At 38.2% G+C, this 13,467-nt stretch overlaps 1 protein-coding gene across 1 annotated transcript in view; it reads left to right on the top strand.

Annotated features, from left to right (window-relative positions):
* The window catches only part of PDE6C (phosphodiesterase 6C), a 537,951-nt gene that overhangs the window by 143,857 nt on the left and 380,627 nt on the right, over nucleotides 1–13,467 (top strand). Inside the window, exons 2-3 of the mRNA XM_044055635.1 lie at nucleotides 488–640; nucleotides 784–873. Of these exons, the coding sequence (XP_043911570.1) occupies nucleotides 488–640; nucleotides 784–873 (243 nt within the window). The remainder of the gene's footprint in view (nucleotides 1–487; nucleotides 641–783; nucleotides 874–13,467) is intronic.

Here is a 13,467-nt window from a genome sequence, read left to right as displayed (position 1 = left end):
TGTGGAGTCTGGCAAGAGGGAGCGTGGGAACGGTGGGATCCATGAACCTGAGAACTTTGGGAAATTTCCTGACCACTGTTATTGTCTCCTTCTCTGTTTCAAGTTTGTGTGCCATCCAGCTAAGACTGTGAGTGTAAAGGGTCTTCAGACCAGTGTACGTACCTAGTTAAAAAATATGCAGAGAAATGAAATAAGCACATTAGCACCATTCATCATGCTGTCGACATCACTGAAAATACAAGACATGTACTAGCCATATTTTCTTGTTACTATTATGTTGTGAATAAGAAAGCTCAAAAAACATTTAGAAACAACTAAAAGTATCAGTTACTGTAATGGAATTCTGTCCAAGTTCAAAATATCTTGTAATATTAATGGGCTCTAACTAACTTTGTATCTATGTCTTTACAATGTAATGCAAACAAGATGCGGTGTGCTTTGTTTATAGTGAACTGGCAGCTTAAGTTTTTCATTCTTTACTTTTCAGAATACTCATTTTAGTGACTTTGTGGATAAACAGACTGGCTACACAACCCTTAATATGTTGGCCTCTCCAATCATGCAAGGCAAAGAGGTAATTGCTGTTCTTATGGCAATCAACAAAATAGATGAACCACATTTTAACAAAGAGGATGAAGAGGTAACTTTATATTACATTTATAAATAGAAACATGCATGTGCATAAATGTGCAAACACACACACGTTTACACTAAATAATATTTATCATTAAGTAAAAGATTATATTCTTGTAATGACAGGCCTTTTCTGTTTCATTTTTTCAGGTATTTACCAAATATCTCAAATTTGCTGCTGTGGTTTTAAAACATCATCATATATCATACCTTTACAATTATGAATCAAGAAGAAGTCAGGTGAAGAAGCAATCTTCTTTATAAATATTTCCCCAGAGTAAACAGTACATTGGGATTTGCACAGAGCCATATTGATAATGCCAGTTTTTATTCATAATGTAGCAATCACAAGTTTCTCCAAGTTAATTCATAATAATCTCTAGCGTTTGGATGTATATATTACAAGTAATTTAAGTAATTGTCACAAGTATGTGTGTAGGTGAGAATTGTTTGCACGTGTGTGTGTGTGTGTGTGTGTGTGTGTGTGTGTGTGTGTGTGTGTGTGTGTGTGTGTGTGTGTGTGTGTGTGTCTGTGCATTTGCCCATGCCTGTGTCTGTGTGTGTGTGTGTGTGTGTGTGTGTGTGTGTGTGTGTGTGTGTGTGTGTGTATACTAAGTGTATGCATGTGGATATCCGTTGTTGCATCTATATCCATGTGGATATCCATGTGTGTGCGCGCGCGCGCGCGCGTGTGTGTGTGTGTGTGTGTGTGTGTGTGTGTGTGTGTGTGTGTGTGTGTGTGTATATAGATACATACATACATACATACACATGTATTTGTATAAATAAATAAAATACCTCTTAGAAATATAATTAAGCAGTTTGTCACTAAGTGGTAAGGCAGTTGCAATTACTTCTTTTACTGCTGCTTTTTATTTTTAATGAAGCATTATAAATCAGTAAAAACAACAATGTCACTGTTACAGCTCATCTTGTAAATGTAATGTTTGGTAGAATATCACTGAAGAGAGTAATGGGTTCAAATCCCTTGAGGCCTATCTTTGTGTCAGCATGGTCAAAGTAAGTGGTCTAAAGCATCAGACTCTTGGATTAATCTCCTTTCATGGGTGGTTGGTGTTCTTGTCTCCATACATATGTATGGGCTCAAATATCACTTCTGAGAGGTCACCCCTGGCTTACATAGACAGACCCTTTTCTGTCACACCTATTACACACTAGCAAGTCCACCTAATTAAGGGACTTCAAGCTCTTTTGCAAGATTAACAGAACTTGTTAGAGGGATAGGTATGTATCACAAAGAATCTCTCTTCTATGGAGCCATCTTCCTTTCCACATGCAGGAAAGTACTTCTCGTACTCTGTTCAAATGCAGCTTGGACAAATGGATGGGCAACCTCTAGGTCGTCCTTGGTTCAGCACCAATGGCCCTTACGGACAGGAGAAACGTAATTACCTCAACATATACTTATTTAGCCAATCTTGGGAGAATCATATTACAAAATGTAAGGACTAATTATTACCATGGTAATGCAGGGCTGGGCTTCTTAAGATCCTCACAGATCAACTGTAGCCTAGTAAGTACCTATGAGCTTGTAAGTACTTCTATGCCTCATCAGCCTTTCCATTTCTTTATGTTCTGCAAATGTACGGTTCTTATTATTTCTGAAAGTTTCTTTGTATTGTTCCATGGTGACTTTATGATTAACCCTCATGTTCTAGAATCCACTTATGAAACTAACCTCAAAGGACTCTGCCGAGCATTTCTCATATACAAGACAACTTATATATAACCCATTTCCTTTCCTTTCTCAATCTATGATTTATTTTATCTGTAAACATCCTTTTCTGTAAGCAGTCACTCTACAGAGACATTCAAATACCTTTGAGATATCGGAAAGCTTTTTGTGCTTCTGTATCTTTTCTCTTCAAAGGTATATATTTTGAGACTGGGTCAGTTTTCCTCATGAAGTGTTGGTTGGGAATTGACCCTGTCCTCAGCATTGGGCCTCTCATTTAATGTCAACAACTATAGTGCTGGTGACTGTGTACATAAATAAAATCATAGAGTATCTGTGTGTGTGAGCTCATGCAGGTGTGTTTGTGAGTATACATGCTTACATGGGTACATGCACATATGCATGTGCTCAGAATGAATGAAGGAAGGAATGATATTGCTTAGTCCATAATTATTTGTAAAGTCCCACAGAAACAGTATGAAAAACCTTGTATATCCCTTCAACTCACCAAGCCCAGAAACATTACAACATGCAACCAAGTGCTGCAAGGAGCACAAAAGTTGCAGTGTATAATGGTGCTTCATTCATTAAAAAATTGCAAAAAATGAAAAGGTCATGGAATCATGAGCTATTTGCTTTATAAATTTTTTTGTGGTTCTGGAGCTTACTTTGTATGTTTTCTTGGACTTTTTGTTTTTATGCATGGTTTTGCTTGAACTGTAATTTGGCACATGTTAAGAACAAAAAGCTAGTACATTGTGTGACTCATTCATTCATTATGTTTAAACAAATGAACAAACAACTCTCTTTTACAATCATACTTTTTGCAGCCTCGGACAACTTTAAATTGACTACTAAATTGTCTTCCTAATTTAGCTGCCAACTGTTGCATGCCTCTAGTATAGCACAATTCTGCTTCTAAAAAGTTGGCAAATACTTATCTGCCAGCTTTTTCTGAATGCAATGGGAGAATACCTCATTCATTCTTTCAGTTGGTGCTTTGTCAATGAATTAATCTATTTTCTTATTAATAATGGTATTTTTTTTTTCCGTGTTCAGCTATAGATGTATGACTTCTATAGATTAGATTGTAGTTCTCTTCTGATTATCTGGTTATATACTGTATAACATCTTATATAGTTTCTTGTTTACTTTCATCACATACCAGTTTATTTTATATTGTATTCTTCAGAATGAGTTATCATGCTATTCCAAACATCATTTTTCTTGGACCAAATGACTGCTTTAGCCTTTATACTTTAAATATTAATGTTGTGAGTAATGACCGGAAAGAGACAGAGTATTTAACCATTTGAAAATTAATAAAACCATCACGACGATTCATTGTAAGAAATCACTTGTCAAAAGAAAGTACTAATAAACAAGTTTTGGTTATGAAATTATTTATAATTCTGCTATTTAAAAAAAAGAAAAGAAGCCACAGCCCTCTGGAAACAATGACAAATAATGTAAAAAATCCTGCACGTTATTAAGACAATAATTGTATGTTTCAATGAATATTCTAGAATTCCAGAAAGTACAGTTGGGTAAGTTGAACTTACCATAACAGTAGATGTTCAAATGATCACTGCTGCAGTAACCTTAGCTATATGGGTTATATCCAACCAAGGATATAACAGCCAGACAGCTTCGAAGCTTCACGGCACCATCCACATCCCCTAACTGTCAAGTAGCTTGAGAAGAGCTGAATAAAAGCAACTTTGGGCTAAGAACACTTCAGAGCTTTCCTGCCAGCAGAGACAGGGAGGATGAGCCCTAAAGGGACACTGCTAGGAATAACTAAAAATAAATGTCCACAACCTGGCATAAAAAACACCAAAAAACAAGGGGGATGGAGGGAGGGAGTGGTTTCTGCAGCAGTGACCATTCAAACATCAACTGTTATAGTACTGTGTTCATTATATTGATTACTGCTGCAGCAGCCTTACCTATAGCTGTAGGTTATCATAGCTAACTATACTTGGCAGGAGAAAGGAGAAGTGTCCATGAACCCCTGGAGAATGTTCCTAGCAAAATTTGATCTAGACCTAGAGAAACTATCCAGCTTATACTTCTTTGTAAAAGTATGTACAGAGAAGCAAGTAGTAGCTTCTTGAATACTTCTAAAATCCAACCCTTTCCAAAAAGTCGTAGATAAAGCCAAGGCCCTGGTAGAGTGGGTCTTCACCCTGCATGTAATAGATTTGTCATTGTGAGAATAGCAAAAGGTAATAGTCTTAGACAACCATTTGGAAATAGTCCATTTTGACACAGGTTGTCCCTCTTTCTTATCTTCAAAAGAAATAACAATTGGTCCAAATATCTAAAAGATTTATTTCTGTCAAAATAGTACCTGAGTTGTCTGTGTACATCCAAAGCATGGAGTATCCCTTCTCCCTCATTTTTAGATTTAGGAAAGAAAACCTGGAGATGTGGCTTAAAGTAAACTCAGATACCACTTTAGGCCTAAAAGAAAGGATTAGTTCTCAGAGAAACTCGGACCCTATGGAAAATGAGGCTGACTCACCGTAAGAGCTTGCAACTGATATACCCTTCTTGCAGAGTTAAGATCAATCAGCAAAACTGTCCTCCATGTTAAGAACATCAAGTCAGACAGATTAACTGGGTCAAATAGGACAAGTGTTACGATCTCTAACACAACATTAAGATCCCAAGAAGGGGCCACCGACTTACTTGGAGGCCTTTTATGCAAAACCCCTTTCAAGAACATTTTGACATGAGACTGCCGTGAAAGAGGAGGATCTGTGGGCAGACATGCTGAAATGGCCAATAAATGGACCTTGTTAGAGGAAAAAGAAAGGCCATAGGGTACTAATACATGATTTTCTAGTAACAGGCTTTCTTGCCTCCATGAGTGAGTAACTGCTGCATGTACTCAGAAAACAGGTGTCCAAAAGGAATTAAGACCCTGTCATCTAGAAAGTAATTTGAAGATGACTGATGTTGGGATGTATCAAACGCCCCTGTTCTTGTGTGAGTAGATCCATTCTGTGAGGAAGCTTGTGGTAATTGCAATGCTCATTTTCAAAAGAAAGGAGAACCAAGGTTGCCTGGGCCTGAAGGGAGTCACCATGATGATCTTCAGGAATTCCTTCTGAACCTTTGGAAAAACCCTGGATATTAGTGAAAATGGTGGAAAAGCATACAGGAACATCAAAGAAAAGAAAAGGTATCTGTCTTCCAGGGCTTCTTTCATGGAGTTCTGGAACATAATTTTGCCAGTTGATTGTTTTCTTGGAATCCCAATTTGTGCAAGGGATCTCACCCAAGAGAGAGACTTCTGATATTTTGAAAAAGATTCTGCAAAGATGAGCAAGTCATCTAAATATGGAAAAATGTGGATACCCTGTAACCTGCAATGAGGTATAATTGGAGCTAGATACATTCTTGTTGCATTGTATAGTCCAAAGTTTAAGTCAAATAATTGATTATGTGATCCAGACACAGAAAACTTTAAGAAACATCTGAAGTCTGGATAAATAGAGATGTGAGGACAAGCATTTTTAAGTCTAGTGTTACCAGGAAACTCGAAAGAAGAAGATGTAGCAGGATGTGAAGTGACATCATTTTGAATTTGTGCATAAACAGGCTTAGGAAAGAAAGATCCAGAACTGGCCTCCAAGCATTTTCTTTCTGTGGCACTAGGAGCATCCTTTAATAAAAGAAAAACCCGTCCACATCTGGGAAGGAAGAACTGGTTCTATCACTCCTTGGGACAGCATATGGTGAAGAACAGGTAGAAAGCAAAATAGTTTGATTTGCAGGATGAGGAATGACACCCCCCCCCAGGAAAGGAGGAATTTCCTCCCACTGCCAACTGTAACCCCGCTGAATGATTTCAGAACCCATTTATATGAAATAATCTGTTGCCAAAGAGAAAATGGAGATTCCGATTTTCTGGAAGAGAAGAAGGGCCAGTGTGGGAGGGAGTCACAAGATCTCTTTAATAGTCATTCAGACTTGGTTTTGGGAGGACTGAAACTTCTTTTTGGTACCCCCTTGCCAATTCTTAAACATCTGTTTACCTGAATTATGTTGAGACTGATTTTTTTTTTTTTTACAAAATAGGATGAAATGAAAGAAATCCCTTGGAAAATTTGGAAAAGGAGCACTGAAAACTCTTAGACAGTAGGGTATCAGAACTTGTCAGAGATTTGGGATGCATGGCTAGGCTTAAAAAGGCCCTTGTGGACAATAGCCTAGTAAACACCTATGAACATATTAACCTATGGATCAGCTTGTCCCTTTCGTCATATTTTTTGATCACCTCTGCAGCAGAGGGGGCAAACCCTAAATCTCTAACTAAGGGAGAATTTAAATGAGGCTCTTTGAATGCAGACAAGCAAACCTCCTTAAAATAGTACCAGTGTCCATAGCCCTGGAAAAAGCATCAACAAAACCATGTGCCCACTGTAAACAATGAGTAGTGACCTCTGCTATAGTAGAAATTAAGCTATTTCAATTCGCTTTTTCTTCACAAGAACAAACTGTAGATAAAACATTCGGCATGTTTTCACAATGTCTGAACAAAATTTAACATATGAGTCTGACAATTTAAAATTTTGAAAATCAGAGTTGCAGAAGTATAGACATTTTTCACATAGCTATCAATAATTTTCCTAGCCTTACTATAAAGAGTAGGATTAGAAGTAACTAAGTGATTAGAAGTGGACTCAACTAAGGTTATAGCTGCTGGATCAAGTTTGGGAATAGTGTATAACATTTTAAAAAGACTGAGGAACTTTATGCATCTTATCTGCCTTTTTAGTGACAACTGTCTGACTATCAGAAAAACTGCAGGCAGTAAGATACACATCCTCGAAAGCAGATATGGCAATACGAATTTGTACAGGTTCTAAAAAATCCTTCTGTAACAAATCATAGTATTTTCTGAGATACTGAGAAACCTCAGTGTTCTCCCACTGAAAATACTATGACATTCTAGCAACAGTCTCCGAGTAAGAGAAGCCCCAGAGGAAGAAGTAGAAGCTGAGCTCTCCTTTCAGTCTGAATTAGAAATCTGAGGACAAAACCTTGAATCTGTCCCTGCATCTTCCTATTCAGATTTAGAGTCATGAATCTCTTCAGGAAAAGAGGCATGCCTCTTTCTTTTACCAGAAACTATTCTACAAGAAGGATCAATAGCCTGAATTAAATCCCAAGCCAATCCCAGTAAACTACTCATATCCAAAAAAATTTGAGTTGGAGTAGATACGTTTGGTTTTCTATTTATTCTTGACATGAAAAATAGGGCAAACCAAGTTACTAATGGCAGCTGCTGCGTCCCCAGGGATGGGTACAGCATTCTGATCCTCGCTGAGACAGATGCCTGGTGTCAGAGCCATGGCCTCAAGCTCAATGCCAAAAGGTGCAGTGTCATCCCCTTTGGTAAAAACTCTGTACCCATGAACTACCACATAGGCAGCAATCTACTTAACACCAAATGTGTGATAAGAGACCTTGGGCCCCAGGTGGATAGTAGTCTCTCCTTTGATAGTCACATCGCCACAGTAGTCAGAAAGTCGTTCTACGTGGCACACATCATAAAAGGGTCCTCATCCAGGAAAAGAGAGGTCATTGTTCCCCTCAACTTGACACTCATTAGACCCATTATAGAGTGCAACGCCATTTTTTGGAATGTACCTCACAAGACATCTGCAGCAGCTGTAAAGGCCACAGAAGTACCTCACAAAGAGGATTACTGCCCTCAAACAAATGCCCTACACTGACTGTCTCAAAAAACTCCAGCTTTACTCCGAAGCATATCACCTACTCTGAGGTGATCTCTGCCTAACATATAAAGCTATTTCAAACCCAGAGCTGTTGGACATGCTACACCTAAAGAAATCCCAATCCCTCCAAGCTACATGCTCTAGGGACCTAAACCTTGTCACCACAATAAACAGGACATGCTGGAGAGATAGATTCCTGTCTCAGAGACTTCCCATACTCTGGAACAGGCTACCCATCTATGTCAAGCAAAGTTCTTTATTAGCACTCTTCAAGAAAAATCTTGATGAGTGGATGGGAAATAGGAAATACACCCCAGGGATCACTTCTTTGTCGCTGCTTAACAGTGGCACAGGAAAATAACTTTCTTGGGTGGCATAAGCCAAGGAACCTTGTTGGCTAGGCTTACGTAGGCCCTTGGGCCAATAGCCTAGTACCTACCTATGAACCTATGAACCTATGAACCTATGAACAGGGAAACCTTCCCTGTCCCTTCTCCCAGGACTAACCGCAGGTTCATAGTGGCCATAGGTGCTACTCCAGAGGGATTTGGGTTAAAAGATAAGTGGTCTCAGGTACAACAAATGACCTCAGCAGCATCAGCTACCTGCAGCTGAGGCAAATTGCTAGTCTGCTGTGGTAATAAAGGTTGTTTGGTTACTTTTTTTTTTTTTTGTGGCTGGAGGAGGGACCAGCTGTGGGACCGACAATCCGTTCCACCATCAAGCTGAAAATTATGTTTCTTTCTCATGGAAGACAAGCAGCAAATGCCAGTAAAACTACCAGTCCACAGAAGTTACTTTTTGTGTGTGTGTGTGTGTGTGTGTGTGTGTGTGTGTGTGTGTGTGTGTGGGTGTGTGTGTGGGTGTATTTGTGTGCGTGTGTGTGCGTGTGTGTGTGTGTGTGTGTGTGTGTGTGTGTGTGTGTGTGTGTGTGTGTGTGTGTGTGTGTGTGTGTGTGTGTGTGTGTGTGTGTGTGTATGTGTGTAAACAGGCGAGTGTGTGATTGCAATTGTGTGTGTGTGTGTGTGTGTGTGTGTGTGTGTGTGTGTGTGTGTGTGTGTGTGTGTGTGTGTGTGTGTGTGAGATATGAGTATATTTGTGTCAGTGTGGGTTGGGTGGCTGTCATACCTCCAAATAATACAAAAGTAATGAGCATAACCTTCAACACTAGATGAGGGGACTTCTAGCCACCAGGGAATACCACTTCTGCACCACAACAGCATGTAAACCAGTATGGGGATTGGGGTGGGGGGACCGTAGCAACAAGTAAATATTACTCCTGTACCATAACAGCATGTAAACCAGCATGGGCAGTGGGGTGGGGGGAACACTAGCCACAAGGGGATACTACTCCTGTGGCTTAACAGCACTCAGACTAGTATGCAGATTTGGGTGGGTGACACACATGCCACAAGGGAAAAGTACTCCTGTGGCCTAAAAGCACTCCAACCAGTATGTGGATTGGGCACACTAGCCACCAGGGAATACTATTTTGGTGCTGTAAAGGCACCCAAAGTAGTATGAGGATCAAATGGAGGGGGGAACATTAGATACCATGGATAAAATGTGCAGAGGACTCAGGAACTGCTAAGGGGACTGTGTTTTGTGTGTGTGTGTGTGTGTGTGTGTGTGTGTGTGTGTGTGTGTGTGTGTGTGTGTGTGTGTGTGTGTGTGTGTGTGTGTGTGTGTGTGTTTGAATGTGGACTTCTTTTTTTGTGAGAGACTGACTCAGGGGAAAGTGATGCCTATGACTACATGAAGTGGCTGCCACACAACTGCCATGGGAAGTATTGATCTGCATCTCACAGTTTCTAACTGCAATTCAGAGGCAGGCAAGTGAGCTGATAATGAGGTATTTTCCTCATCGTGGCCAACATATCTATGGATTACAAAATGCTGCATTATGGGAGCAGGAGTTTTGTAGCTTGAGATGTACAGCTTGTACTGGTCCATTTAATGAATCCCTGAGTGTACCTTTATTTTTCCTAACTTTATCACCATATTGGAGTTATTTAAAACCATTATATATTAATTTTTTAATCACCAGGCTATATTTTTGAAATGCATATAAATAATAAAAAAAAAATATTTTCCTGGCACGTACCATTTTATGTAATAGAATGTTATAATGTCAAAGCTTGGTTTCATGCTAAAATAAATCCCTTCCAGTTGAATATTTATAAATTTCAAACAAATAGATTATATATGTGGGATTCTTTAAAATGTAGTTTAAACGGCAGAATTTCTGCTTAGAATAACAATAAACTTAATCAGCACAAAAAGGGTCTAGCAACTCAGAAATGAAATGCAATATGGCAGAAGCTAAACTACAGAAAGGGAGACTGTGTCTATATATATTTTTCATTAAATAAAAATATCAATAAATTCTTGACCACAAAATGGCTGTAAATCAGAAAAAATAAAACTGGAAGGTTATTCTTGATCACTACAAGGATTAAGATCAGCAAGAACATCCAAACATTAAATAAAGCAAATAATTAAAATAATAAGAAATCAAGCCAATAATGAGCTAGAAACAGATAGCAAAGTCTTATTAAATACCTTTTGAACTCCTTACTGATCTTAAGTGGGTTATTGTGTTCTTTGGGATGGAGGCTAACCTCATAACACCTGAGACCAATTTACCCTTCCAGCTTCTCTTAGGGGATTAACCTTTCCAAATTTTAAGCTTTATCGTTTTTTAGTGATGTTGAAATTCATGCTTAGATTGGTGAACCCACAATATATCTTGAGCAGGAAGGATATACTAATGTTTCACATTGGTGGGTTAAAAGGTTTCTATAGGATTCTGAGTTTTCCATCAGTTCCCTTGGTGCAAAGGAGGGTCTAAAGATACTCAGAAATTTTTCAAGTAATACTTAATGCCTTTAAGCTCAATAATGCTATTTGTTTTGCAGTTATTTTGTCATGATCCAGTATACCAAAGCTGGGAATATACAAAACGACTCTGCTGATGAAACATATTGGTTCTCTGTCCTCGTAGATGTACTGCGAGCAACTCTTGAAAACAGATAGAAATATGGTTTTCACTAATTATGGCCTTGAATTTGGGGCCATGAAGGTTTATAAATAGGCTTTTTTCATCTTGTTGATTAAGCTGACTCCTTGTCTTTAATGAGTGTCGGTAACAATGATTGGCCTTGCTGGATATGTTACTTAGCTTTAAAAGGAGCCCATGTAACTTAAGGTGTATGATCTTGAAAACATTTAAGATTTTGTTGAGCACTACCTCCCTGTTAACAAAAAGCACAGACTTTGATGAAAAACAGAGCTAAACATGAGCATGAATTTGTTTTGGGAATATTGGCTAAACCTTATGTAAATTCCATGGTATGCTACTAGGTCCAGAAAGTTTAGGCTATTCATATGTTAATGCTTGTTCAAGTACTATTATACTCCACAGAGACTGGAGCGTAGATTTCCAGGCATTCTTCCAGCTGTATGAGGTGTTCATAAGGTATACTGGGGGATAGTACTTATACTTTATATAGATGTCTAAAGTTATGTGAACTTAAGGAAGAGATACCACTTGGCTGGAGAAAACTTGGATAGATTGGGTGACTCAGAGTTATTTTTGAGTGGGTTTACAGGAGCACAGGATTTGTATTAACCTCACTTTGATATAATACAATCAGTGATCTGAGTATGTAAGAAAATTAAATTATTACCAGATCCTGGAAGTAGACAGCCTAACCTAATGTTTAAGAAATCAGAATGATTTTGCAAGAGTTGTGCTATAGAGAATGTAGGGGTAGTGATCTTGAAGGGAGGGAGGAGATGGCCTGGGTAAAATGGCCCCCCTAGCTTGCCATACTAAGCTACAAAGGGAACAGAGCTTGAACTTTAGGGATATTCCCATTGTTACATTGAATATGATTTTTATTTCATTTTTATGTTTGAAGATGCTTGTCCATTACTCAGTTATAAGAACTTTTTATTGTAAATAGCCATTAGACTATTTGATATTTATGTTTTGTTTCTCTTCGGTTTACATTTGTGGAGGCTGCTCTGTGGAAATCCATGATGAGACTGGAGTTTTTTTTTGGGACTCAATAATTGTTACCTGGATTTTTGCTTCTCAATATGTTTCAAAAGTGTCTCCTTTTTCATTTGCTATTTGGCTTGCAGTTACTGTGTTCATTAAACAGTTTTATAAATTATATAAAAAAAAGTTTAAAAACATCACTTGATTTCTTATTCATAGCACTACTGCAATAAATAGCACATAATCATAAGGGATACTGATCTTGACACAGTGACTTCAAAAAAACATCAACCCTTTCGCCAAATCTTCCTAACCATTCATTTGTTAAACAGTAGCTGGCAGTCACACATTCATAGCTCCATGCAAACTAAAAATACACAATTTATTGCTATGAAGTTCTAATATTCAAAGAACAAACTAAAATGTTATTTGGCATAAAGTCTTGACTACTCCCTATGTCTTAATAAACTGCATATGCTAACAGAGTGATTAATCACTTGTTATAATCTTTATTGCTTCTATATTTTCTTAAGTTACAAGGATAACATTAATAGTAACATCAGAATAACTTCAATCATCATCTCTCAATATTAAAATATAAAGTTTAGTGTAAAACTAGGGATTCAACCCTGTGACTTTTTCTTATTAGTATCATAACTGAGTTTGCTGAAGCTTTCCTGACAATTTTCTTCTCTGAGTGGTTTAGGCAATACTCACATACATGCCTGAATTTTTCACACTTTGCCAAGTATATTCTTCTGAGAACACTAAGCACTGACAAAGGCCTGCACAGGGGAAAGAAGCAGATGGCAGTATTTGAATGCCAAGGATGCCTAGCCTTCTGGGAGCAGTACAAAGCAAATGCTTTATGGCTTGTTAGTCATGCAAGAATCCATAGTTAAAAATCAAAGGAAAAACAAATTCTTATCTCATGGAAACAAAACCACCAGATGCCTGATGGTGAGACCATTATACCTCTCTATATTAAGTATGTGCACCCTTACCTCCCCCTTATTCAATATGTACTAACTCCAAGGTCGCAGTGCAAGACTTCAGTGCTGTATACTGGAATGATCTCAAGTGTAACACCAGTCAATGAAATGGGAGAGAACTAGCAAATATTTGATTAAATTTGAATTGAATGGAAGCATGCCAACTAATAACAATGCTTCCATCACAAAATGCTATGTGCAGACTGGTGATAGTAATGTTAAAAGAAACCACAATCTCTCATTACACTTTTAAGAATGCAATCCATCTCACAAGACTACTTAATGAGCATGCACAGTTCAGAGGACTTACTACCCCCTCAAGTTGGCAGATACAGTCAAAACAGATAGCAGATAGCAGAGTTTATATATCAGGAACTAAAAGCATAT

The sequence above is a fragment of the Protopterus annectens genome, chromosome 14.part0, assembly GCF_019279795.1.
Source record: "Protopterus annectens isolate FY-2018-M chromosome 14.part0, PAN1.0, whole genome shotgun sequence".
Lineage (NCBI taxonomy): Eukaryota > Metazoa > Chordata > Ceratodontiformes > Protopteridae > Protopterus > Protopterus annectens.
Note: the sequence above shows the minus strand (reverse complement) of the source record. Positions and strands in the feature narration are given on the sequence as shown.